This window comes from Clinocottus analis, unplaced genomic scaffold (assembly GCF_023055335.1).
Source record: "Clinocottus analis isolate CAN_PGR_092001 unplaced genomic scaffold, fCliAna1.0.p SCAF_16, whole genome shotgun sequence".
NCBI classification, from domain to species: domain Eukaryota; kingdom Metazoa; phylum Chordata; class Actinopteri; order Perciformes; family Cottidae; genus Clinocottus; species Clinocottus analis.
The window spans coordinates 16,534,673-16,562,606 of NW_027175887.1; the positions used below are offsets into that span (position 1 = coordinate 16,534,673).

Here is a 27,934-nt window from a genome sequence, read left to right on the forward strand (position 1 = left end):
ACACGGGGATTTGCTCAATGAAGTGAGATAAAAGCTCTCCTGTGTTTACAGATAACCCTGAATGTGACATTCAGAAGTGGGTCAGACCTTTTATTTTAGAAAACACGCTAAATGCAGCTTTAACACATGAAGTATAGACTTCTATACAACCAGAGGAGTCGCCCCCTGGTGGTCAGGAGAGAGAATGCAACTTTAACGCATGAAGCATTCAAAAAGTTTCTCCTGAACATACAGGTTTTTTCATAGTTGGTTTCATAGTTGGTCGCGACTGTTATCACATGCTTTTTCCAGTGAGAGGCTTTATCGGGGCCCTTTAAGCTCGTGCAACATATTTAAAAGTTGCCGGCGAGTGCAGTGAAGGTCAAGCTCTTTGCAGCGGGCTGGTGCCTCCTGCAGACCGGCTTCTCCTCTGCACGTTCACAGTCAGCCACGAGGGGTCAGCAGTGTTCTACTTTTCATTATAAGCGGCTCACTTCGGAGTGTGTGAAGGAGACTCAGGAGGTCCTCTTATAGCCGAAGCCCTGCAGCCCCTCGCCGTATACGTCCTTTAATGCGTGATTAGAGACTTTAATTTGAAAATGCATTAAAGCTAATGAACATTAAACACGGCAGCCCGCTCTCGTCCATATAATTAACCCCCGTTCGCAACACTCGCACCCTATTAGAGGCTCATCGGGCCCTCAGCTCTCCGATGTGCTTCCTCGGAGTCTAATGACCTGACTGTGGCTGTTCCTGGTCGTTTACAAGCAGCCAGACACAAGAACACCAGCACAGAGTCACTTCAGAAGCCTCATTGAACACATCTTTGTTACTAGTATTACATTGACATTGTTATGCGAAGATAAACCCCCAGAGATTTGCCATTTTGCATCCCAGTTATTAAATTATACATTGTTTTATCACGCGGAGGCTGCGGAGGCGGCCAACACGTGTGAGTCATGCTCTGTTTGAACGCCATTCGTTCATTCATGTGTGAACACATAAGCAAAACAAAGCAGGTCTTTAATTATTTTTGTGCTTTTCGGTTGTTTTGTTGAAAGATCGGCAAAGTTATGTAACGCAGAGGCGGAGCCAACGGGGGGAAGAGGAGGCGGGATTCAGTGCGTGGCCCTCCAGACGGAGCCGAAGCTAATAATAAAAAAAATAATAAAACATCTTACTATGAAGAAATTATGAGATAATAAAGTCAAAGATATGAAATCAAAATCTAATAAACTCATAATTATGACTTTTTTATTTTTCTTTATTATGACTATATAGACTTTATTATATCATAAGTATGACTTTCATCGAATAATTATGACTTTTTATCTCATAAATATGACTTTTTTGTTGTTTTTGTTGCAGAAACGGGCTTCTAGAAGAAGGAGAAGAAGAAGAAGAAATGTGTGATCCCTGCCACTTCAGAATCTTCTCATATTTTGTAAAATCCACCCGGAGTTATGAAGAAGTTAATCTTTTAACATCTGACTCTCGTTCCCCTCGTGTGAGTTACGCTGGAACCTTTTAGTCACCGATCAGCGTCCAGCTCTCATCTCTCATCAGTGAGGATCTTCTGGGGAAGAAACATCTTTAAATCTATAATTCAGCGACTCCGGGAGTCGGCCTCTCCTGTTTGTTTGCCCGCCGCGCCGTCACTTCCAGCCGCCGCCGCTGTTCACGGCTCTCTGGTGGTTCCTTTCACCGCGAAGCTAATCCGAACCAACAGTTACAGAAGGAGCGCATTAATATTACACCGTGTTAATCTGGCTGTGAAGAGCCGTATCCTTTCACAACGCTGAAGGCTGGTGTTGTTTGTTTAATCTGCTGCACAACTTGAGGCAAAATATGATGTTTGAAATTCACGAGAAATCATTGCACCCCAGCGTGGTTAGAGCATCACCGCTGGGAGCAGGAGGAGGAGGAGGAGGAGGAGAAGAAGAAGAAGAAGAAGAAGAAGAAGAAGAAGAAGAAGAAGAAGAAGAAGACTAATGACAAACTTGGCCTTCAGACTAGACAGATGGAGCGAGGCAGAGTTGTCTTTGAAGGGGAAGTTGAGAGTCTTTGTGCCCACCTGCTTTTCCGCCGTTGCCCACTCGCTTCCGCTGACACACACACACACGCACACACACACACACAACCACACACTGCGCCCTCTGCATCAGTGCCCCCGACAGGAAGAAATGTTTTCATCAGTCAAGCAGAAAAGCTTGGGCTTGCATATTGGTGTGTGTGTCTGTCTGTGTGTGTGTGTGTGTGTGTGTGTGTGTGTGTGTGTGTTTGTGTGTGTGTCTGTGTGTGCGTGTGTGTGCGTGTGCACTACAACTGAAGGCTGATTTCACACAGAACAATGCAGCTCACTCATTGGTCATGTTACTGGAGTAAAATAAATCATCGGTAACATGCGATGTGATGCAACGCCTCGATGGGTAAAAAAACACTTCAAAAAAAACATCTGGGCGCCGCAGCCTTCGCTGGAAACGGACACAGGAAGTGATGTAAAGCGCCTCAGCCGAGCAGAAGAGAGACGGGTCGGAGCGCAGCTGAGCGGCCGCGTGGACGTAGAATAGAGCCGCCTACGCGCTCAAACCCGCGGAAAAGCAACGCCCACGCCGCTGGTCTGAGACGCGAGGTCTCAGAAACACAGCGCCGACGACTGTTAGCACAGTTACCGACAATTAGCTCTTCCTAGCTTGCAGGCCCGTTTGTTGATTTCAAAACCCTCTGATGCTCTGTGAGCTTCTGAAATTGCCATTTCTTGTGCAAAAAACACACATCTGTGGCGTGTTTGCTTCCATGTTGAGATGCAGAACATGTGCCCGTGTGTGGGAACTCGTGGGAAATCATTGCGTCCACAAGAAGGGAAGGGAAGGAGGGGGGGGAGGTTAGATTGTGCTTTGGCCCTTGAGCTTGAAAGGCAGTTCCACTTCCTCTTCCCTCTCTTCCTCTTCTATTCTTCCACCGGCCCAGCTCTCTTCCTCCTGCAATCCCTCTTCTCAAGGCTGAGTCGAGAGACCAGCTGACTCGGGGGGATTTCCTGGACGCGGTCATGCTATCGAGACCGCAGCCCATGTGCCACTTCCTGCTTCGTTCGGCTTCGTCACAGGTCTCTTTTAGCTCAGATTTATCGTCTCGCAATGTTGCGTTGAGGTCGAGAGTCGAGAATGTGAATTTCCTCGTCAGTTTTTTCTACTCAAAAGTATTGTACTGCAGGATCGTTTCTAACACGTTGTCTTCAGGCTTCTGAAGAGCCGGAGACAGCGGCAACAAAAGGGCAAAAAGGCGCTCTCTTTGGGAAACGCAGACCTCCTGTAGAGCGTCATGCTTGATGCGAGCGCTGATGCAACCGTCTGTGCAGCGTTCTGCACTTTTGCGTTGCAAGCATCAGTGACTTTCTAGGCTAACATCTGAGTCCTCTGCTGAACGGATGGGAGGCCGGATCCACGGCCTTTTGGTCATGTGTCAAGTGTGTGTGTGTGTGTGTGTGTGTGTATTTGCAATGAATGAAGTGTGCTGTCCCCGCATCGACACAGCAGCTGGAGACGTTTAACCTCTTGGAAACTGCTTGTGAAAATCCTCCCGCTCTCATTTTATGTCCCAGCATGCCCCATTCAGACAATCTTTTGCTATAAAATACGTAACATTTTTTCCATTTTTGAACCGAACAACACCATTTTTGACTGAAACTCCTTCCTAACAGGACAAGACTTTGTTTTATTGTGATTTTTGTTGCAGATTCTGATTCTTTAGGTCCTAATCTTTCCAAAAAGGTGTCTTACTGACGTGATTTTTTTTCCCCAAGACTTTGCTGAACAAATACATACAATAAACACAAGTATTGGAATTAATTTGGGGTTCCTACGACGACTCAAACACAGGAGAAAAGGAGGTCTGGAGACAACATTTGTTTTCAACGGGTAAACGTCCTTTAGGGCACCGCGGGTCACATTTTAATGCTCTTCCCTGCATGCGGCGCTCTCTTTCGTTTGCTTCTCTACTGCTCACGATGTCTAACTTTACTCCAGAGTCTTTTATTCTCCTCATGAAACGAGGAGAGGTTTCATCCAGCTGCCCAATTACCCGGCTTGCATGCTGTGTGTGTGTGTGTGTGTGTGTGTGTGTGTGTGTGTGTGTGTGTGTGTGTGTGTGTGTGTGACGACGCAGCAGAAACCCCCCTGGGTGCCTTCGCATCCTTCTTGAACGCAACAGAGTACGAAATGCTAATGCGACGCGTACGTACGTAGCAACCGCCACGCGGCGAAAAACTCAAATTCTGTCCTCGTGCATGAACGACGATGAATAATTCAAATGTTGTCGGTCTCTCTCAATCTCCATTTTTTTTGGAGACAACGTCTTCTTCTTTATTTCGGTCCTCGAAGCAGGACGCCGACACGTGCGGTGACTTTTCACCTCAAAGGTGTGAAACTTGAGGCTGATTGAAGACACACACACACACACACACACACTCCGACCGTGTGAGACAAATATATACTCAGGAAGTGCCTCCCACTTCCTCTCTCTCTCTCTCTCTCTCTCTCTCTCTCTCTCTCTCTCTCTCTCTCTCTCTCTCTCTCTAAACGTTACTCACGGTGGTGTGTTGCTGAGCAGCAGCCAGTCGTGTTCTTCCCCTCGCCGAGCTCCGTCTCTCTCTCTCTCTCCCTCTCTCTCTCATCCTCTGCTCTCTCTCTCTCTCTGGCTCAGCGGACGGACGGACGAGACCTCTTCTCCTCTCTCGCTCCTCTTCCTGTCTGTTCTTTCATTGCCTCCTTTTTTTTCCTTGATTTGTTTCATTTGAAACATTTCTCTCCCTCTCTCTCTCTCCTCCACTCCCCCATGTGCCAGGGGCATTAGTGGGGGTCCCGGTGTGTGTGTGTGTCTGTGTGTGTGTGTGTATGTGTGTGTGTGAGTGTGTTGGGAGGTTTCGGCATGGAGGCGGTGGCACTGTATACGTTTCGTGCCACAGAGGGTGATGAACTCAGCTTCAACAAGGGAGACTTGCTGAAGGTAAGACTCACTTTCTCTTTTACTATCTATCTATCTATCTATCTATCTATCTATCTATCTATCTATCTATCTATCTATCTATCTATCTATCTATCTATCTATCTATCTATCTATTTATCTATCGACACATGCCTCACACACACTCCTGCTTCTCCATCAGAATCAGACCTCCCTCTCTCTCCCTCTCTCTCTTTCTGCCTCCACTGTGATAATTACAACTATTAGAAGTTGAGCGTCTGCAGCTCTGGACTCTGTATCCAGGTGCTGCTGTTGCTGAACTAGAAAGAAAAAGCTGCTTGAACTCGTGTTGAATGTCTAAGACGTTGTGCGTTTGACACGAGGAGGTCAGCCAAGCTAAAAAAAGTCAAGACAGGAAAATATTCTTTGCAACTTTCACGGTGGAAGGAATCTGGGTTTTTTTTTTTTTTTCCGGAGGGGAAGTCCACTTATTCTCTCTCTCTCTCGTCTCTTCATGGGCTGATTGAAGCGAGGAGGGCGGACTCGGCGAATGTGTTCACGCGCTCGGGGCCGATAAAGTCGATTCCGACGGAGCACAAGACAGCCGACGACGCTTCACACGCTCCGATGTCGCTGCAAAAAAGGCGCGAGGAACCTGGATTACCTCTCACACGTTTTAGAAGAGCTAAGGTCAAAGATCTTTAAGATTAGTGTCACCGATTTAGTGTCCGTCCAAAATGTGCGTTATGGCGTCGAATAATGATGTCACAAAGTCGCCCGTTTGGATGTAAGATGCCATCACTTCGTGTTATTGGACATTTCTTTGTGAAATTGCGTCTCAGTTTTCATGTTTCGTGAGGTCGCGCTGACCTTTGACCCCCAACATGGAATCAATGCGTCCTTGAGTCCAAGTGGACATTTGTGCCGCGTTGAAAAGTTTAAAAAAAAATCCCTCCAGGCGTTCCCGGAAGACATCGAGCCTCCGGGCCAAAGGTCAGACTCGTGAATACGAGCTGAGCTTCCTGGAGTTTCTGGTCTGCCATTTCCAGCCGTTAAGTTGAGCTAAGCTAAACTAAGCTAAGCTAAACTAACAGCCGCCGGCTGGAGCTTCATATTTAGCCGGCAGACACGACATTGGACTCAATCCATTCATACGACCCTCTTTGAGTCCCTTTATATCAGGTCACAAGGTACAAATCAAGTAAAAAACATAGTTTAAATCCCCCCATAAAACATGTCAGGTGTCAAATTAAACATACAAATCAGGGCAACAATGATGTATAATCCCAATGGACAACCTCTAAATAGGATTAGGCTGAAAGTGCTACAACTAAATAATAATATTTACTTAAACGACAAAGTATTCCCTTTATTAAACCAGTCTAAACTTTGCTTCGGGATGCCACACAAAGGTTTTGTTGAAGCTCCAGCTGTTGTGTGTCTTTTCTGGTGGATGACAAACGCAGAGCTCAGATATGTTTCCCTCCCGCACAGCTGGAAACCACTGTAGTAGAAAATTGTCCCTCCAAGACGATCAGCAGTGAACTTCAGATTGAAAGAGCGCGAGCTTCTGTGCAGACGGCTCCAGCTGTTCCACGGACAAAGACTCAGAGAGATTGACTCGTCCACGCAGGGTTTAGCCTCAGGAGAGCGAGAGAGATGCTGCAGGAACCAAGAAGTTTCAGGAGCGGCTGTAACTTTTCCCTCTTTCTCTTATTATTACCATATTGCTTCGGCCGCTTGCACACATACTGTATGTACTACCAGCAGGTAGCAATAGTTGAGCCTGGTGCAGAGAACATCATCCAAAAATAACCCCTGGCATGTATTTGAATATGTCAAACGGGACAATAACGCCTGAGGCTGCAGCAGACGGGTGTATCATTCGTACACTATGAGACGACACACACGAATACAGCGGCGTCTCATTCCTGCTGAGTCGGCGTACGACGCACTTTTAGCTTCTCGAAGTAAACACATGTGATTCTCAGCTTCCCATTTTGTGTTTAAGTGCAGGTATCTTTTGTCTCTGTCTCTCATAACCCGACCTGTGAATCACGCGATCGCTTGTTGTCTTCGGGCAGCGAGCGGTGACGCAATACTGTGAATATCTTGATGACTTCAACATCACAGTGGACATCACGCTTCGTGGCCGCAGTGACACATCCTTGCGGTGACTAAACGGAGACCGACTCGTGCTCGGCTTCTTCTGCACCGACTTTTTTTTTTTTGGTTTCCTTCCGTGGAAATAAAAACCTCCTGTTCAGCCTCTCCAACTGTTTTAAACTCGGGTCAAAAAACAGTTCTTTTTAATAAATAATTCCTCACATTTGTTCGTTCCAACGGCTCCAGATGGTGGAAGCGTTACAGTTTCACCCTGACTCATATGCACATCATTTAAAACCAGCTGTCAGATACTTTCCTTGTCACTATTTTCTGCTGGTTTTGTCCCCAATCGCTCCGTTTGGGTCCATCATGTGTTTTTCTTCTTCTTCTTCACATCCTGTTGTGCGGCGGCCATCTGGAAACGGATCTGTCAGGCTGACTGGAAGGGAGACTTCTAATGAAACCATGAAGCTATTTTCATGGTTGAAAAGCAAAATCATGTAGTATAAATCCTCCGTCATCGGCAGTGACTCAAATCATCGAGGTGCTAAAGTGCTTCTGTTTCATTTGTCCACTTCCTGGTGTGACGCAAGGCCTTCGATTGACACTTGAGAACCTCATAAAAGCCTCAATAGCCACATTTTCAAGGGGTCAGAATTATTTTTTCACTTAAAAACCTCCTCTGGTTGTATAGAAGTCTATGCTTCATGTGTTAAAGCTGCATTCTCTCTCCTGACCACCAGGGGGCGACTCCTCTGGTTGTATAGAAGTCTATGCTTCATGTGTTAAAGCTGCATTCTCTCTCCTGACCACCAGGGGGCGAGTCCTCTGGTTGTATAGAAGTCTATGCTTCATGTGTTAAAGCTGCATTCTCTCTCCTGACCACCAGGGGGCGACTCCTCTGGTTGTATAGAAGTCTATGCTTCATGTGTTAAAGCTGCATTCTCTCTCCTGACCACCAGGGGGCGAGTCCTCTGGTTGTATAGAAGTCTATATAAGTGACTCTACTTCTCTCTTAATGTAGTCCCTCAGTAAACATTGTAAACATGAGTTTATGTCTCAATCTCTAGTTTTAAGTCTTCTTCTATACAGCATGATGATCATTTAGTAAATTGATATGGAAATGGCGACGGCCATTTTCCAAGATGGCGGCAGCGAAATCGCTCAATCTTGAAGCTTCATAACGGGAGTCCACAATGGACGATGTCACTACTACAGTTTTTGTTCAGATATTTACACTCTGGGTACAACGTTCCCGTTGAAAATTATGTGTTTTTCATTGATGCCTTCATGGCTTATAGCAGGACGTTTATTTTAAGGGTTCATTATGTAATTGTTAAATCCATTGGTATATGGGGAGCTCAGTCAGTCACAGCTGAATCGGTGGGGGTGGTCGTGGATGAACATCTTCTACGCATACATCCTGAACACACACACGGGGAGGAAAAATATGAATAATGGATTAAACTGAGCTCGGAAGCTTAGACGGAGTTCTTTCCCAAGAAGCAAATAAACAAAACAAAAAGGTTGCCGTTTATTGTTGAATTAATAAACAGCGGAGCAGCGATGATGCAGCGTGTGCAAAGAAGCAGGAGATGAGAAGCTGATTTTTATTGCAAATTTAATAGCCGGCGATGCATCTGAACACGGAGCCCCGACGAAGTGTAAACCCTCACAGCAAGGAAACCAAATTTGGCTTAGAAAAGACAGCGTTTAACGTGTACTTTAAACCTGAATTAAACAGTTTAAGATACAGCAGGAGGTCGTTTCTGACTCCTTTGGTTGTATAGAAGTCTATGCTTCATGTGTTAAAGCTGCATTCTCTCTCTGACTCCTCTGGTTGTATAGAAGTCTATGCTTCATGTGTTAAAGCTGCATGTCACACTCTTCTTGCTGCCAGTTTCAATGTCTATGATTTAGTTTATTTGAGTTTGACTGATAAAACAGGAGCGTTGTGATACAAAAGAAAGAGTGATGAAGCTCAGTTCAGAAGGGGAGATAGATAAAAATTTTAAAAAAGGGTTTATAAATCACTGCGCACAGAGAAGAGCAAACAACAGCTTTAAAAAATAAAAGGAGGGTTAATGCGCTTCACATGGGCCCCTCGTGAAGGGCTTCATGTGGCATTTTGAACTCGCCAATAAGGACCTTTTGAGTGAGTGGACGTCCTCGCTTCACACAGCGGTGGATGAGAGAGAGACGGAGAGAGAGAGAGAGAGAGAGAGAGAGAGAGAGACGGAAAAACGGAGAGACGGAGAGAGAGAGAAAGAGAGAGAGAGAGAGAGAGAGAGAGACGAATGTACAGCGAGAGAGAGAGAGGAATGAAGGCGGCCTTTCACCCGATAGTAATAGGCTGCGTCACATCATTATGGGCAATATTTCATCTGTGTGTGTGTGTGTGTGTGTGTGTGTGTGTGTGTGTTCATAGATCACCAACATGGAGGATGATCCTAACTGGTACACAGCTGAGCTCCACAACAGAAAAGGCTTCGTGCCAAAAAACTACATCAACCTGCGGCCCCATGCGTAAGTACACACACACACACACACACATTCTCACACTCACTTCTTTACACACATTTTTACACGTCCAGCACACTGGTCTATCTAAACAGCTTATGAGTAAGTGTGTGGCGCTCTGGGCGTTTTTCTGCTCCGCTTTGGACATCTGCACTCCTAACGGCATACGGCAGCCTCCCCGAAGGGACACACACTCGCTTTCTGGCTTACGTAATCGCACACGATACGATGTGTGTGTGTGTGTGTGTTTACAGTGAAGCTGCTGGTACACCCTCCGTGTCTCTATCAGATGGTCACACACCAGCTGGGCTCTACTTTTTTTCGCCGCTACAAAACACGCAGTAAACACAAAAAAACGCCGACATAGCCGTCGCAGCAGCTCGGTAATGAACGCTGCCGTGTGTGTGTGTGTGTGTGTGTGTGTGTGTGTGTGTGTGTGTGTGTGACGTCACGTTGTCCTTCTCCAGCTTCAGAACCGTTGACCCCCGTGACCTCCAACCTCCAAAAAACCTCCCGTACCGCCTCACATGCGCTCTCCTCTCATCGGAGCCATCAATCAGAGAGCAGAGCGAACCTCGTACACAAACACACAGCGCTCCACTAAGCAACACTAATGAGCAACGGGGAAAGAAAGATCAGTTAATTACGCTCCACAGATGACAACTGACGGTTTTCTGCGTTCATATTTAGCTGCGTGTTTAAAAATAACTTCACAAATGTGCTAATTTTACTCTCTCCCCTCTCCTTCGCATCACAGAGCTGCTTTTTCTTTCTTTTTAAAAGTCTCATCATTTCCACTGAAGACAGAAACATCAAAAGTCCCCCCAAAAAAAAACGAGATGCCCAAAATGAATAATTCTGTGTGTGCAAACTTGCTTCCGAGAGAGGGATGAATGAATCTTTTCTCACTTCCTGTTTCTTCTCCCCTTCTTTTTTTCCCCCAGCTGGTTCGCCGGTCGCATATCTCGCGGCGTGGCCGAAAGTCGACTCCGACACCGGGAGTGCGGCGCCTTCCTGGTCCGAGAGAGCGAGAGCGCCCCGGGAGAGTTCTCCATGTCCGTCAGGTAGGATACGGGCCCCACGACGTGCACATTCGTGCTCTGCACACACACACACACACACACACACATATGCGATTTGATTCCTTCCCTCCGGTCGCATCCTCTCACAGCCTCTGCAGGGGATCCTCAAAGTGTTCTCATCTCCTCCTAATGCGATCTAATTCAATCAGCAGATCTACGCAAACATGCTGTATGCGTGCACACGGGCCCCGCTTCATTAAGCGTGTGTGTGTGTCGGGGTGTGTGTGTGTGTGTGTGTCCAGGCTTTACATTGGTGGCGGGGGATCTGAGGATCTCCTGCAGGAGAGGAGAGCGTTAGTGTGAGGAAGGAGGGTATAAGAGGATCCTCGGGCCCTCTGGCGTGATGTGAGCTAATCCTGTCTGGCACACCGCGGCATCTGGAGCCGCTGATGGGGGCCGAGTGGTTGTCTGGAGGGGTGAGGAAGGGTGAGGAGGGGTGAGGAGGTGCAGCTGAGGCTCTGTGTGGTGTATTGGAGGTGGAGAATCGTCCGTCCTTGGGCGCATGAATCCAGACCTGGCGGTCGGGATTGGCTAATCTCTGCATGCTGGAGGGTTTACGGCTGCTTTTGGAGGCGTGAGATCTCTCTCTCTCTCCCGCTGGATTTCCTCCCCTTCGAGGCGAGGAAAGGGAAGGATGTGTGCGCCGGCATTAAGGGAATCGAACGGGGGAGGAAGTGAAGGAAGGAAGGAAGAGCAGTGGAGGCGCTGTGTGTAACAGGTTTGCCAAAAAGGAGACAGAGAGGATTTTTTTGGGGTTGTTGATTCCTCTCTGGCTGTTGTTGTTGGACGGCGTTGCAGCTCCAAGAAAAATGGGTCAGGAGTGTGTGTGTGTGTGTGTGTGTGTGTGTGTGTGTGTGTGTGTGTGTGTGTGTGTGTGTGTGTGTGTGTGTGTGTGTGTGTGTGTGTGTGTGTGTGTGTGTGTCAGAGGAGACGTCCTGACAGCGGTAACCGTGCGGGAGCTCGGCTCAGTCCGGCTTTGACGTCATCAGAGCGTGAACAATCTGATCCACTTTCACGGCCCTGAAGGAGACTTTGTTTCCGTAATTTTACGGTATGAAGTCAGAGGAAATATGTTTTCACTGACGTCTCAGGGTTCTCTATGGAAACCCATTTCAGTCACAAAAAAAAATTAGGACCAAAAAAAAAAATTTAGGACCAAATTCTTTTTTTTTTAAATTGGCTTTTTTTTTTTTTTTTTTTTTTTCGTTGACTTGAAAAAAATATTGGGAAAAAAAATAGGACCAAAATTATTTTTTTTTAAAATTAGGACCAAATTTTTTTTTTTTCGTTGACTTGAAAAAGAAATTAGAAAAAAATAGAACCTTTTTTTAAAAAAAAAAAATTAGGACAGAAAAAAAAAAAAAAGTTTTTTCGTTGACTTAAAAAAAAAAGTTGTTTTTTTATTTTCATCAATAAAAAAAAAAAGGAAAAAAAATTCGAAAAGGGGCTTCCATAGTTTTCAGTGTTCATATTGAACTCTACATGATGATAATTTACTATAATTCTCTTCATAACTGGATTCGACTCCCTTCAGCTCGCTTCCGTCTCCAGGTGGGCGTGGTCACGCTGTTTTTACTCCAACAGTTCCTGGGTATTTGCTCTTATACTCTACTGGCTACGGCAAGTAACCACGCCCCCAAAATGATGACATATCACTACTTTAGAGGAAAGTAATAGTAACGCCGTGAACATTTTCCAGTGTAGGATAACGACCGAACAAACACGCTCGCTTCTCATTGGACGATAGAATCTTTCATTTGTTTGTGTACTTATTCGCCACATTGAGTAAACAAGAATTCACTGATGCGACGTTGTAGCATCTCAAAGGTTCCTCGTCGAGGATAAAAAAGCTCTTGGTGCTCTGAATAAGAGATGCTCGCGAGGAGGACCACGAGGGCCGAGGGGGGCTCCGGTCGTAAGTGCAGCCTCCCGCTTTTCCCCCTCAAAAAAGGTGGTTATGAAAGAGCGCGAGGCCGGGGCACCGTCTCCATGTGAAACGGTCCCGATGGGTTATTTAGTAGCTTATTTTTGGAAAGTGGAGCAAAGTGATGCCAACCTCGACTTTTTACGGAGAGATGAGCGACTCCATCTTGCTGAGCCGGGCTTTTTTCTTCAGAGAGATTCAACCTCTTGGACTCCTCTGAGCCGTCCTCCACGCCGCCACACACACACACACACACACACACACACACACACACACACACGCCAAAGTTTTCTTTTGTCTCTTTTAGACTCTCGCTCTAGACAACGGACACAACTTTTTTCTTTCTCTCTGAATGGAAAATCTCACTTCCTTCCTCTGCGCTTCTGCCACATTCATTGATATTCTTCCACCTCCACATACAACTCTCGCAGCGCCTGAAACACACGCGTGTGAAGACGCACCTTCCTCGTTTGTCGTCGCCCTGTGAGGTCGTTCCGCTTCTCGAGGGCTCGGCCTTCAAACTGTTGAAAAAGAAACCGTAAGAGCAGACGTCACTTTCTTCTTTTTCTTTTGTTTCCATTTGCTGGATGTCTTGTCTCAGGCCTCGTGATAGATCTTGCGGTTGTTTCACCAAAACACACACACTCACACTCACACACACACATAAACACACACACACACATTTGGTTTTCCTGTGACCTTTTTCTTTTTCCGAATGTCTGTCGACAACTTTGTGTGTACAATAGCTTAAGAAACAAAATAAATAGTGTGTGGATGACTCCTCGTGTGTGTGTGTGTGTGTGTGTGTGTGTCTCCGCCGCTGTGAGACGGGGAACCGGAGGTCTTGTTCTCCCGTCGAAGCATTTCTCTGCGACGTGACCGGCTCGTGCTCCCGGTGGCTGACGGCTCAAAGTGCTGAATCGGGCCGTTTTGCCCTCATTAGTCTCTCGTCGGGGGTCATTTCTTCACAAGAGGAACCGCAAAGGGACCCGAGAGTCTTCAGGCTTATTTTACAGGCGACGTAATCTCCTCTAAGCTTCCAGTAACACACTTCACTTCATCACATAGTTCAGTTAAGTTGGACAAATCAATGCATGTGGAGAAAATGTGGAGAATATTTGCAGTTATGAAAGTTATGAAATAGCATTTTGGAGGGAATATACGAGGCTTTTCCTTCAGGTGAAATGACGTTTTGTCGTCTTCTTGCTTTATATTTAAGAAATAGTTTACATCAGATCAGATGGCGAGATCAACACTGCTTTAATGCATCAGATTAGCTTAGCATACATACTGGAAACAGGGGGAAACAGCTAGCGTCCAGAAGAGGGAACACGTGATGTGCTAGCACCTCTAAAGTTCACTGATTAGCATGCTTTGTTAACCAGGCTAGCTGCTTCCCCCTGTTGCCAGTCTTTGTGCTAAGCTAAGCTAACCGGCTGCTGGTTGTAGCTTCATATCCACCGTGAGAGTGGTAGCCATCTTCTCAACTCGCACAAAAAGTGCTGCAGGGTTTGAAAATATCCCCAACAAAGACTAACGGCATCGTTTGTCTATTTTATTTTGTTTTATTTTCAACAAAACCTTCTGAGCCAAGAGAAAAGTGCACTGGTCTCATTTTTTTTCATTTTATTTTGTTTTAACTGTCCAGTTTGGTTTTCACAGCTCACACCACAGCTCAGTGGCACCAAGTGAAGAATAACACAGTTCAGTGGCTGAAGCTCAATTGAGAGAGACAGAGACATAAATACAGAGCAAAGAGAGAGAAGAATATAAAGAGAGACGGGAAAGCTTATGGCGGGTGGAGGCGCTCCATTTCACTTTTTGATTTCATCGTTTTCTCATATTGACAGAGCTGAAGTGAGACCTGGGAGATAAACCCCCGAGAGAGTCTTTTATTCATTTTTATTCAATTTTTCTCACTATGTATTCTTCTCTCTGTCCTCGTCGTCCCTCAAAAAAGACCCCAGAAGCAGTCATACGTCATCGTATGTTCTTTTTATTTGTTACCTTTGGGACGGATCATCAAAAGTTATCGTGTTTGTGGATCATTTCTATGCAGATGATGTTTCCTTTAAACCCAGTGAGGCGTTCAAGTGACGAGAACGCCTCCTTTTTGTCATTTTGTGAGGTTGAGCGAGACTGAAGAAGCGCTTCAAGTCATCGTAGTGGCTTAAATGATGAACCTCTGTAGTTTAAGACGGGCCTGCGGGTTTGCTAGCTATGCTAAGACTAGCCTAGACTAGCTGCTAGTAATGCTAACGTTACTTTGCGGTGGCTCTGTTGCAATTATTTCTTTCCTTGAAGCATCTCTGGCTCTGAGAAACGATGACATAACTACTATCTATGTTCTATATATATATATATATATATATATATATATATATATATATATATATATATATATATATATATATATATATATATGGAGCTGAAGGTGTTGTTTTTTCTTTTCTCGGTTATGTTTTTAGTCATGATGATAACCGACGTGAGAGGAGCCGCTTCCTCCCTCTGACGTCTGAAAGGCTCTTTATTGAACCGTCAACACACTTACGGCTAAATCGCCTCCACTACGCCAAACATCTTTTATCTCCCTTTTCCTTGTCACACACACACACACACACACACACACACACTTCCTCTCTCCTCATCCATCTATCGCATCAGGCGATGCCGAATATTTATTGATGTCGCAGGACGAGCAGAACCTCTCGCTCGATCACTCACATGCGCGCTGTACGCTCAGCTTGTGAAACATGAGAGCCCCCCCCTCCACACACACACACAAACACACACACACACACACACACACACACACACACACACACACACACACAAGATGATTTAATCTGTGATTTTGCAGCGAGCACATGGGCTGACGCACACTCTGATAACTCCTTGACACGACCATCAGTTACTGACACACACACACACACACACTTTCACTCACACACACACACACACACACACACACAGTCACAGAGTTAAATTGACAGCTGGAGGTGTCAGCGCGGCTGTGTGAAGTATTTCAGACATCTGCAGCGGTTTAGAAACTGAACAGCACATTAGGGAGAGAGAGAGAGAGAGAGAGAGAGAGAGAGAGAGAGAGAGAGAGAGAGAGAGAGAGAGAGAGGTTGGCAGGGTGAGAGAAGACAGAGAAAACAGAGAAGTGAGACTAGATTGATGGAGAGAAAGTCGAGGAGAGATGGACGGATGACCTTCACGCGTCTTGAATTGTGCTGGCGAGGAGCAAAAGTTGTATAAATAACTTCTTTCCTCATCTACAGTCCATCTCTCTCTCTCTCTCTCTCTCTCTCTCTCTCTCTCTCTCTCTCTCTCTCTCTCTCTCTCTCTCTCTGTCCATTTCATTTTCTCTCTTTCAATCTTTTCTCATTCTCTCTTAATCTCTCGCTCGCCCGCTTCCTTTTAGTTGGAAAAAGAAAATAATCTCTCTATCGCTGTGGGCCTTAATTACACTGGATCAGGGAGATGAGAGGGCACTTGGAGTGTGTGTGTGTGTGTGTGTGTGTGTGTGTGTGTGTGTGTATGTGTGTGTGTGTGTGTGTGTGTGTGTGTGTGCGTATGTGCGTGTGTGTGTGTGTGTGTGTGTGTGTGTGTGTGTGCGTGTGTGTGTGTGTGTGTGTGTGTGTGCGACAGATGCTGTCCGTGTTATGCTCTCTGGCTCTCTGATGTCTCTGGGTAATAATTAAAGAGTAACTGCGCACTTTTTAAAAAATGTTTTATTTCTTTTTATTAAAGCTGTAAAACAGATGATTTGACTGAAGTGGTGTTCATGTTTTATCAAATGTATAAAGATCTGCACCTCGTGTTTTAATCAGCCAATCCTGAGTGACCCTGAGTGAATAATCTACGTCATGAAACATCCGCTAGTTATTGTTAGCATAAAAGCATCCTCATACCAGAAAAGTGTACTTAAAAGGAAGTCTTGTTTCCTTTTTCCTTCCTTGTATAAGTGCTTGATGCGCTTTATTTCTTCATTGCATTGTGGTGGATCACCTAAAGGGAGAGCCCTCCTCGCCCTGTCTGCATCCTGTCTGTAATCTCCACCTCCACAGAATATTACATCTCCAAACAGCTGCACAGCTGGGGGCAGTTACACGACCCGGCCAGAAGGGGGCAGCAGAGAGCGACGAGGGCCGACAGAGAGGGTTTAGGTTTTTAAAACCAGATTGAAAGAGTTGGAGGAAGGTTTTTAAATGAGGAACCTGCACCTGTGTGAACTCTCTGACGTGTTGAGTCTCAAAATGTTCTGTCACTGTTTTATCTGTTTGTCTGAAACTGTGTTGAAACTTTGCGTTGCTGCAGGACACTCTTGAAAAGGAGATTTTCTTTAATCTCGATGAGGATTTACTGGATAAATAAACCTTAAAAAAACAACAACAAAAAAGATGTAAAGTTAGATAAAAGTCAGATAACAGAGCCAGAGGCTGAACATGTTCAACTGAAAAGCATCCTGTATTGTTTGAACACTTCATCACAACATAGTTGTTGTGTTTTCAGAGGGGGGGGGACTATCTGAGGGTGAAACGAGGCAAACGAGGACACATGAGTGGTGAAAAAGCACGAGAAACAAGGTGGAGGTGGATGACACATCCAGTCGTCGAGGAATCTTATAGAACAGAGAGAAGAAGAAGATCAATTAAAATATTCTGCAACCATAAAAAAAACACAAAAAAAACAAGCCGATGCTTCTTCCCCGTCTCTCGCCGCAGGCTGGAGCGGCGCCAGCGAGGTGTCATTGTGTTTATTCTGGAGCCAAAGGGCGGGTTTATTCCAGGGCGGGTCCCTTCGAGGAAGAACCTGCCACGGCTGTAATGAGCGTGCTGTTTCCCTGCGTCATCTCCTGTCATTTTATTATTTTAATATATATATGCTAAACCGTCATAAACACACACACCGACCTGACTTGTGTGAGGAACACGGGGGAGTTGGAGGCCGTTATGTAACCGCGTGATCGCGGGTGATGGTGTCCAGATTTTCTAAAGATAAGCTGGCAAGTTACTTAGCAACTGCGGGATGATAGGGGAGCAGGTATGTGCGAGCGCCAACGAACCAACAGAAAGCAGGAAAACTCTTTTAATCACGACGACGAGCCGCTAATTCCTCATTATGAGACCAGGAGCGCACAGCTCAACGCTGTGTGGTTGGACTCTCAGAGGCACCTGCAGGTCACATGTGACAGGACTCTCTCACACACACACACACACACACACACACACACACACACACACTGATTAGATTATATGTTCCTTTTTATTCATTACGATTATGTTTTTATTCACACATCCCTTGTTCTTCGTCTTCTTCTTCTCCTCCTCCTCGTCCTCCTTCTTCTCCTGCTTCTTCTTCTCCTCCTTCTTCTTCTTCTCCTCCTCCTCGTCCTCCTTCTCCTGCTTCTTCTTCTCCTCCTCCTTCTCCTTCTCTTTCTCCTTCTTCTTCTTCTTCTCCTCCTCCTCATCCTCCTTCTCCTGCTTCTTCTTCTCCTCCTCCTTCTCCTTCTCTTTCTCCTTCTTCTTCTCCTGCTCCTTCTTCTTCTTCTTCTCCTCCTCCTCCTGCTTCTTCTTCTTCTCTTTCTTCTCCTCCTCCTTCTTCTTCTTCTCCTTCTTCTTCTTCTTCTTCTTCTTCTTCTTCTTCTTCTTCTTCTTCTTCTTCTCCTTCTTCTTCTCCTTCTCTTTCTCCTTCTTCTTCTCCTGCTCCTTCTTCTTCTTCTCCTCCTCCTCCTCCTGCTTCTTCTTCTTCTCTTTCTTCTCCTCCTCCTCCTCCTTCTTCTTCTCCTGCTTCTCCTCCTCCTTCTTCTTCTTCTTCTTCTTCTTCTTCTTCTTCTTCTTCTTCTTCTTCTTCTTCTTCTTCTTCTTCTTCTTCTTCTTCTCCTCCTCCTTCTTCTTCTTCTTCTTCTTCTTCTTCTTCTTCTTCTTCTCCTGCTTCTCCTCCTTCTTCTTCTTCTTCTTCTTTACAGTTATGGGGACCACGTTCAGCACTTCAAGGTTCTGCAGGATCGCTGCTGTCAGTACTACGTGTGGGACGAGCTCTTCTCCTCCCTCAACGAGCTGGTGGAGTTCTACCACAGCAGCAGCATCGCCAAGGAGAGGACCGTCTTCCTGAGGGACCCGGAGCACTTCGCCAGGGTGAGCGATCGCTCGCAGACCTTTTCTTTCATTTCAAACAACTTCTTTGACTCGTTGAAAACTGTGGAACTAATGTTGTCTCTGGACCTCCTTTTCCTCCTGTGTTGGAGTCTTCATAGGAACCCCAAATTCATTCCAATACTTGTGTTTATTGTATGTATTTATTCAGCACAGTCTTGGGAAAAAAATGTATACCTTCCAAAAAAAATCACTTTTAAAATATATTTTGATGGTAACTATGAACATCCAGCATGATATGAGCCAGATTCCCCAAAAAAGCCTCCTGGAGCGTCAATAAGACACCTTTTTGGAAAGATTAGGACCTAAAGAATCAGAATCTGCAACAAAAATCACAATAAAACAAAGTTTTGGTCTGTTAGGAAGAAGTTTCAGTCAAAAAACTGTGAAGTTAGGTTTAAAAATGGAAAAAATGACGTATTTTGTGCCAAAAGATTGTCTGAATGGGGCTTGCTGGGACTTAAAATGGGAGCAGGATGAGTTTCCAAAAGGTTATATATCGTCAATAGACAATTTAACCACTGGGTTAAAAGTCCTGTGGGAGTCAAGATTCAGGACATTTAGTTTTAGATCATAAAGTATTTTCTTTATATTTTAAAATGTGGTCATCTCCAATTCACTGATACATTTTTATACAATATCCTCTCCACTCTGGACTCGGGGGTCATTTTACATACTTTCTCAAATTCCCCTTTTAAAGGCACTTCACATATCAGACACATGATGTGTTACATCAAAAAAAGCAGAACAATCTCAGCTCTCTAAATAACGAGGCTCCTTTGTCATAAGTCACACAGCGAGGGTCGATTCCCCTCCAAGAAATCTTTCTAATTTGACAAAGTTAGAACTCAGATGTTGGGAAACTTCCCACCTGAACCCACAGCATCTGTTGTGCAACGCCGCGTGTTTTGTTGTGGTAATTTATAGGGCTGTGACTGACGTGGCCGCCGGGGTTTTGACGTGGAGGTGCAGCTCGTGATGAGAGATCACAGCGGCGAGCAGTCGCTTCTGGAGCAGAACCAAAACGCTCCGTCTCCGGCGCCGAGCCAGAGGGAGGCTTTCAATGCGCAAAGGTCACGATTTAGTTGCCACATCATATGTGTGACTAGAGGTCGAGGTGCTCGACTATTTAAGCATTTGTTTTTGTGCAACTCAATATCACAAATGTGTCTCGAGGGCCTTTGCATCCTGCACAGCGCTCTGCACCCTCCATGAGCTTTTTCAGTGTCACCCAAAGGCGTCTCCCGAACTCCTGTCAGGATTAGTGAGGAGATAAAAATCAAAACGACAGGTAGAGTTCCCGTGGCGCTGCCGCCGGGGGGGAGAAGCCGTTGTCTTGGACTTTTGTCAAGCCGCTACGCACACGAGGAATCATGTTGCATGGGAGGTTTCCCCCCTGGGGGAAGGGGGAGGGGCCGATGGGAGGGATGTGACCCACGGCGATCCTGACAGGACGAGCATGCCGATGCTCGTCCTGTCTTGAGAACAGGCCTCCATGAAGGGGAATGTGCAGCGGGGAACCCCGAGTGTGACGGCAGGGTGAACTGATCATGTGTCCACGTCAAGTCCTGAGTCTGTGAGGAACAAGTCTCCAGTGTTTGAGGGACAAGTTTCAAGTCTTTGTGGAAAAAGCCCAAGTCAACTCTTAAGTCTTTGAGGAAAAAGTCTCCAGTGTTTGTGGGACAAGTCCAAGTCAAGTCTCAAATCTTTAAGGAACAAATCTCAACTCTCAAATCTTTGTGGGGCAAGTTTCAAGTCTCAAGTCTTTGTGGAAAAAGTCTCAAGTGTTTGTGGAACAATCTTTTAGTCTTGTGGGACGAGTCCAAAAGAAGTTTTAAGTCTTTGAACTAGAGTCCAAATGACGTCTCAAGTCTTTGAGCTTAGGTCCAAACAAAGTTTCTTTGTGGAACAAGTCCCGGTCTAAGCTTGAGTCTAAGTCAAGTCTCAAGTCGTAAAAGATGCAACGTGTGGCCACGTGAGTCCTCGTGTGAAGCCGCTGGCGTGACGATGGAGTGAGAACATGCCGTTGATCTCCAGCGCCGCGATTTAAACTTCATGAAAGTGAGCAAGAATAAAAAATGAGTCTGTTTCCCACACGATGGAAAACAAATAGACTAAAAATGAAGAAAGCTAAAATTACCAATTTGCTTTTGATGCCGGTCTCCCATCAGAAGTGTGGAGCCACTTTAATGGGCACAGAAGCATTTTAATGGCCTCGTTCAGACGGCATCAGCCCGAAGCGACTCGTAAAAACAGATGAACTTCCAGACCACCTGTTTCTGCACACGCTGCTGCAGATCGGCCGCGTTCAGGAACCGCTTCTTCTGAAACTCCACACGGCTCATTTGGCTGGAAAATGCGACCTTGCCCCTCGAACGCCGCATGCGGGCACGCCGAGCGAATGAAAAGCGGCGAAGAGGCAGCGGCGTCCTGCAGATAGCCGGCCGCCACTTTCTGAGGCGATCAGATAGGATGTGAGGAGTTTAGAGGCCGATGCTTTTAATAGAACTGAACTGTGGGAGGAAATAACACACACACACACACACGAACACACACACATCCTCCTGTGCTGATGACATCATGCAGAAGATGGTTTTTTGTACGTTTTAAACAGGCATTGGTATTTTGCAATGCAAAAATTTCAAAAATAGTCAAATGTATGGAGCAAAATGTCAGAACAGTTCAATATTTTCAGGTCCATATATCATCAGAGAATGTACAAGATGATCCACATGTATTGATCTTCAGAAGTCGGCTCCTCCTCCTCACAACTCTTCTTTTAAAGGTTGTCTCTCCTGACTTTCTGATGAGGACGACAACTCTTTGGTTCTTCTTCATCCCCTAAAAGAGCAGCTTCTGTCTCGTGGTTGGCATCCCGCCTCACACTCAAACTGCTTCACGCGTGTTCGTGAACCAACCGGAGACGTCGCTCGGTCCTTTCAGAAAACAAAACGCAGCTGGAGCAGGTGTAGAGGTTCAACAATTCAGCTCCGGGGCGTCGAGTGGGAGATGACGGCGGCGGCGAGAGAGAAAATCTGTCCGACCTAAATACCGGCACGGTTCTGAATCTCTGCGATGTGAGCTGCTACAACACAGGAAGCTCTTTCTCTAGCATTCAGGTGCTCTGATAGTCACACACACAGACAAAAACATCACTTCTCACTAGTTTCTACTAAGAAACAGTGACACACAGTAATTTAGCTGTTTCAAATAGTAAGTTCAAGTAGACTATACTAGTTACTACTTATTATTATTATTATTATTATTATTATTATTATTATTGTTTGTTTTTTACTGTTGCATCTTTACTTATTTACTTACTTGTTTTTATCTAATTTTTTATACTTTCTTTTGTATTATCGATATATATATATATATATATATATATATATATATATGTATATATATATATATATATATATATTTAAAAAAATAAATACAAATCTTTTTTATAAATACAATAAAAATAAAATAAAGTTATATATATATATTATTTTTATTTATTTTTTTTATTTATTTTATTTTTTATTTTATATTTTTTTTTATAGTTAATGTTCATTGTTTAGTGTTGTTGTTGTCAAATGTTGAGCACCTTCTGCCGTGACAAATTCCTCGTCTATGCAAACTTACTTGGCAATAAATGGCTCTGATTTTTGCAGTCAAAAGTACTCGAGTAAAGTTTTAAGTACTCCTAACTCCTTATTGTTAGTTACTTAAACTCAAGTGTAAGTATTCTACACTAAATAGACATGTTAGTCCAACATACAATACATTTACAAGACATACACTTTACTTCCCTGCAACAAGTTACTTTACTTGATTTTTTTCCAGCCGATCGGTTTGCCATCTTTTTTAAAGGAAATACTTCACAGTGCAGTAGCGTCTGCCGGGGTCGTGACCTCTGCATACGACACTCAGAACTGACTCTCCACCACCAACACTGGACCCAAGGGAAGTAAAACATGCAACACCTTTAAAGAAGTGGATGTTGCACGCGTTTCTCGTTTCATACGCTTTTTTTTTTATCGCCGTTATAAAGCAGATTTAAAGCCACGACAGACTGTGTGTGCTCGTTAATTTCACGGCCGTTTATAAAACTCCATTCGTTCTCTTTGTTCTCGAGGAACGAGCAGGTACCACAACCCCCAGCCGGCCCCCCACATCACACAGATCGGTGTCTGCACCCGTCTGCCGTGTCATCGTCGGGCTGATACGTCTCCATCAGAGTGATGACACTCGACGCTTAGATGCGGCTCTTTTATTGCTCGTAACGAAAAGGGAAAAACAAAGCATGTCGAGCGTCGCCGACATGTCCATTGAAGTCTCCTCGGCGGGATTATCACCGTATTAGACTCCCGACAAAATGAATTACCGCACCGCTGCTCGGCGTGCGGGCACAGCCGTCATCCTCTGATGTGACAGGTCCCAGGTCAGCCTATAGGGAACAAAACAACTCCCTTTGTGTCATGAAACGGCTCAGAAATGAAGACGTCTCATCAGGAGCGCATGTTTACGAGCCAGCAGGATTCTGCCTCAGGTCGCCTTGCTCTTCTATAAAACCCAATATGGGATTGTGCGCCAACTTGGCCTCATATATACAGAATATCTGTGTAGTATTCTTGTGTCAGGGTGCTGGAGGTGCCAGGTTCAGGCTTCACGGCCTGTAAAAAACATCTGTAATCCCTCTTCACATCACGGCCTGTTCGTCATACCTTTATGTCTGCAGCCTGCGACGGTTATAATGACAGGTTTAAGCGGAAAATGTTGTATTTCTTTTGGGTTTAATCCTTTATTAGTCTCACAGTGGGGGGGGCGGATTATTCTCTGCATTTCACACAGCCTCAGTAGTCAAGGAGCAGTGGGCGCACTGAGGGATGCTCAACGACTTCAACAACTTCCACATTGCAAACTATTGAGAGACCGGGGATCGAACCTGCGACCTTGTGGTTTCAGATGACCTCTCAAAAAAAAACAAAATCAGTGAGCTGCCTGGGAATTGAACCCAGGGTCATAAGAATAGGAATCTTGCATGATACCACTTCACCAGCTGCACAGACATCTTTCCAGCCAAAAAATTAAAGATTACATAAATAGATGAATAGATAGATGAATAGATAGATAACATTCACGCAGCCCTTCGCTCTCTGAGCGTGAGACTCCCTCCATCATGGTTTCAATTACATAAATTATAGCAGCATTTTTTTATCACGCATTAAAGACTTGTTCGCTCCTAAATCCCCCACAAAGTTATTCTGTGACTTCCCCCGACTTGGCGGCCGTGTAGTTGGTGCTCTAAGTGTGTGTGAAATATTAACAGTAAGCCCATTTCCTCAGTTACCAGCACAGCATTTCATCAAGTGGGAGGCAGTGACGCTAAAGCAGAGAGAGGAGGAAGAACTAGTTCTTCATCGCTCCCTTCAGACCTTCAGATTATTTAATGAATGCATTAAAAACCCAAAAACTGAGTTATAGAGAAATAATGTTGACTTTGACCCGTGTGCTGTGAATGTTTTATGAAAAATAATGACACCAACACAATAATTAATTTAATATTTTCACTGCGTGGGTCATTTTCAAAGAGAAAATAGTCTGTGGAGGACTAATTTAATCTGAGGCCATGCAACTCTTTTTCTGCAGTTGGTCTGGTATATATTTTATATATATATATATATATATATATATATATATATATATATATATATATATATATATATATATATATATATATATATATATATACATTTTATTTTTATTTATATATTTTTTTTAAATGTTTTTTTTGTTTTTTTGTTTTTACTTTTATTCATTATTTATATATATATATATATATATATATATATATATATATATATATATATATATATATATATATATATATATATATACAAGTTATATAAGGCAGAAAAAAGCATGAACAGACTTTTTTTCTGCCTTGTGTGTGTGTGTGTGTGTGTGTGTGTGTGTGTGTGTGTGTGTGTGTGTGTGCAGACACACATCCAGAAGGTTGTCGTCCATCGATGTCACAGAGTAATTTGCTCCGCTGACGAGGACGTTGATCACGAGGCGGCGGTGCGCGGCACGATACCGGCCGACCATATTTCTCACGGGCTGGCGTGGAAAAAATGGATGGGTTTTCCTCCGGTGCCGTCACACTCATCCACACACACACACACACACACACACACACACACACACACACACACACCGGAGCAAATAGGCCTGCACACACACGCTCTCTCTGCACAGGAAGAGAGGGCACAGGCACTAACAAGAAGTCTAGACTGGATCAACGAAACAAGAGAGGATGAGTCTGGAAGGATTTGATAGATTTGTGGGATTGATAGATTGTGTCTGTGTCTGTGTGTGTGTGTGTGTGTGTGTGTGTGTGTGTGTGTGTGTGTGTGTGTGTGTGTGTGTGTGTGTGTGTGTGTCATGATCCTAATCCTGCTGTCTGGTGTCTGTGTGTGTGTGTCACTGGATGCCATTATATTGGGCCTTAGTCGAAGGCAGTTCACAGCAATAAAACCCAGACTTGCCACATCGATGCCCACACACACACACACACACACACACACGCACACACACACGCACACACAACAAAAACTACACTATAGGTCTCACATCTCTTCCCCTCCTCTCCGTGGGGGGTGACAGCTGAGAGAGAGGTTAGTTAAGTTCGAGACGCTCTCCCTTTCCTTAAAATAGACGCTTTTCATGCCGCTTGCTCTTCGACTGCTTTTACTTCACGAGTCGACAGAGATCAGAGGAGGCCGGCTATCGGGGGAGGAGAGAGAGAGAGAGAGAGAGAGAGAGAGAGAGAGAGAGAGAGAGAGAGAGAGAGAGAGAGAGAGAGACTCTACTTTGTAGTGAAAACAAAAAAGACGGAAAATAAAACCCCACAGTGGGACAGAGAGAGAAGCAGAGCATCTGTCGCTTCACCCTTTCCCTGTGCGTCGCGTAGAGCATCACACTTCCCGCAGAGCTGTGTGTAGCTGTGTGTAGCTGTGTGTAGTAGGTGTGTGGTCTCACTCGTCACTCTGGACTCATTACTCTCCTCTTCATCTTCATCCGTTTCTCTCTCATCGTGACCTCGTTTATTCCGTTTTCAGCTGACAAAAAAACGTCACAATGTGGGGAAAAGTTTTCATGAATAACTCTCTCTCTCTCTCTCTCTCTCTCTCTCTCTCTCTCTCTCTCTCTCTCTCTCTCTCTCTCTCTCTCTCTCTCTCTCTCTTTTCCCTCCTCCATCTTTCTCCCCCACAGCGCCCCCACCACGCCCACGCCCTCTTCGACTTCACCCCCCACCACCCGTCCCAGCTGCGCTTCCTGCGCGGCGACGTCATCGAACTCATGGACTGCTCCGACTCGCAGCGCTGGAAGGGCCGGTGCCACGGACACGTGGGCTACTTCCCCCCCGAGTACGTCCAGCCCATCTACCACTGCCCCTGACCTGGGGGGCGGAGCCTGGACACACAGCCACGCCCACAGATGGGGGGGGGGGGGAGGTTCGTCGTTGACCCCCCCCGACCTTGACCCCCGCCTCTCCTCACACTCCCCCCTCCCCCACCTGCCGTGCACTCGCCCCTATTCACTTTTTGGAGACCTGACGAGCAGCAGCGGGAACTGCTCGTTGTGTAAACTGACTCCTCCCCTTTCCCTTTCGCGATGCGACCTGTCAATCACAAGCCTCGTCCAATCAGCTGCTAGAGGCTCGTCCGTCGCTTCCACCTGAATCCCACGACTCCACTTTCCTCTTTAATCATGTAAGATATGGAGCTGAACACTGTGGCGGACTCAAACACACACACACACATTCCCAGGCATACTCATTTATTAGAGCTTATCAGCACTAGTGCAGGCGACATAAAAGTAACACACACACACACACGTGAAAGTGTGTGTGTGGGGTTGTGGAGGATGTTTTCTCCGCTGAAGATGAGTGAGGATTTTGCCGCCGCTTCCACGAAGAAGAGATTCGTTGAGCTGAGAGACACAGAGCGGCATTGTGTTGTATCTATGAGGACACTGACACAGCAGATTCTTCTCTCGTTGGGTGTGTGTGTGTCTGTGTGTGTGTGTGTGTCTGTGTGTGTGTGTGTGTGTGTGTGTGTGTGTGTGTGTGTGTGTGTGTGTGTGTGTGTGTGTCTGTGTGTGTGTGTGTGTGTGTGTGTGTGTGTGTGTGTGTGTGTGTGGAGGGGGTTTGTGTGTAAAAATGTAAACCTGCAACCTTTAAGTATGTGTATTTGTGTGCTAAAGGCGAATGGATGTGTGTGTGTGTGTGTGTGTGTGTGTGTGTGTGTGTGTGTGTGTGTATGTGTGTGTGTGTGTGTGTGTGTGTGTGTGTGTGTGTGTGCTTGAATGCAACATTATATTTAAGTATGGCAGAAAAGGTGGTCCTCAGTCCCAATGTGAATTTACCTGGTCCTCACTTCAGGGATCAGACAGGAATGTGTGTGTGTGTGTGCGTGCGTGCGTGTGTGCGTGTGTGTGTGTGTGTGTGTGTGTGTGTGTGTGTGTGTGTGTGTGCCAGTAAAGGAGATTGCTGTGTTCAAGTGACCAGTGAGATGAACTTTGTTTTAAAATGCACAGCTTAAAATGTAATAACCTCAAACAAAATGTATGAATCGTTTGTTTTCATGTATTTATTCTTCTTCATGTGTAATCTTAGAACGCATATATTACAAGTCAGATGAAATATTGTAAAAAATAAAAAAAAAGGTGTTGTTCCTGTTGCAACAAATAGAAGAAAGCCACATTTTATGTGATTTACGGTAAGAGCTCGGTCTTCCTTAACATGTAATGACAAATCATTTAAATAAAGGGATACAACTCCTCTTGCACATTATTTACATTTTATTTATTTATTTTACAGTATTTGTTGGAATGTAACACAAAATCACATGGAAACGACTATGTTTATTTGCAGCAAATATTCAGAAAAAGACAATATTCCTAATAATAATAATGCATTTAATTTATATACTTTTCATAAAACTCAAAGTCACTTAACACGACGTTTTTTTTAGATAACCCAAAAGCTATCCAATCAACTAATTAAGTAATAGAACAAATAAAATAAATAAAAACCACAAAAACAAATAATAAAAGCTCATCAAAAACAATATTTCACTAATATTAACGTGTGTTTGACGGGTTGAGGCCTGAATGTGACGGACTATAAAAGGTGAAATAACTTCTTT

At 45.0% G+C, this 27,934-nt stretch overlaps 1 protein-coding gene across 2 annotated transcripts in view; it reads left to right on the forward strand.

The window, feature by feature from the left end:
- grapa (GRB2 related adaptor protein a) overlaps nt 1-27,549 on the forward strand; it is a 29,879-nt gene extending 2,330 nt beyond the window's left edge. The window contains exons 3-7 of one of the 2 annotated variants that reach the window (XM_068579149.1): nt 1,348-4,983; nt 9,476-9,573; nt 10,512-10,631; nt 18,548-18,716; nt 25,998-27,549. In XM_068579149.1, the coding sequence (XP_068435250.1) occupies nt 4,906-4,983; nt 9,476-9,573; nt 10,512-10,631; nt 18,548-18,716; nt 25,998-26,183 (651 nt within the window). In that variant the 5' untranslated portion in view covers nt 1,348-4,905 and the 3' untranslated portion in view covers nt 26,184-27,549. The remainder of the gene's footprint in view (nt 1-1,347; nt 4,984-9,475; nt 9,574-10,511; nt 10,632-18,547; nt 18,717-25,997) is intronic. The other variant, XM_068579148.1, reaches the window with a different exon arrangement.
- Nucleotides 27,550-27,934: the final 385 nt, after the last annotated feature.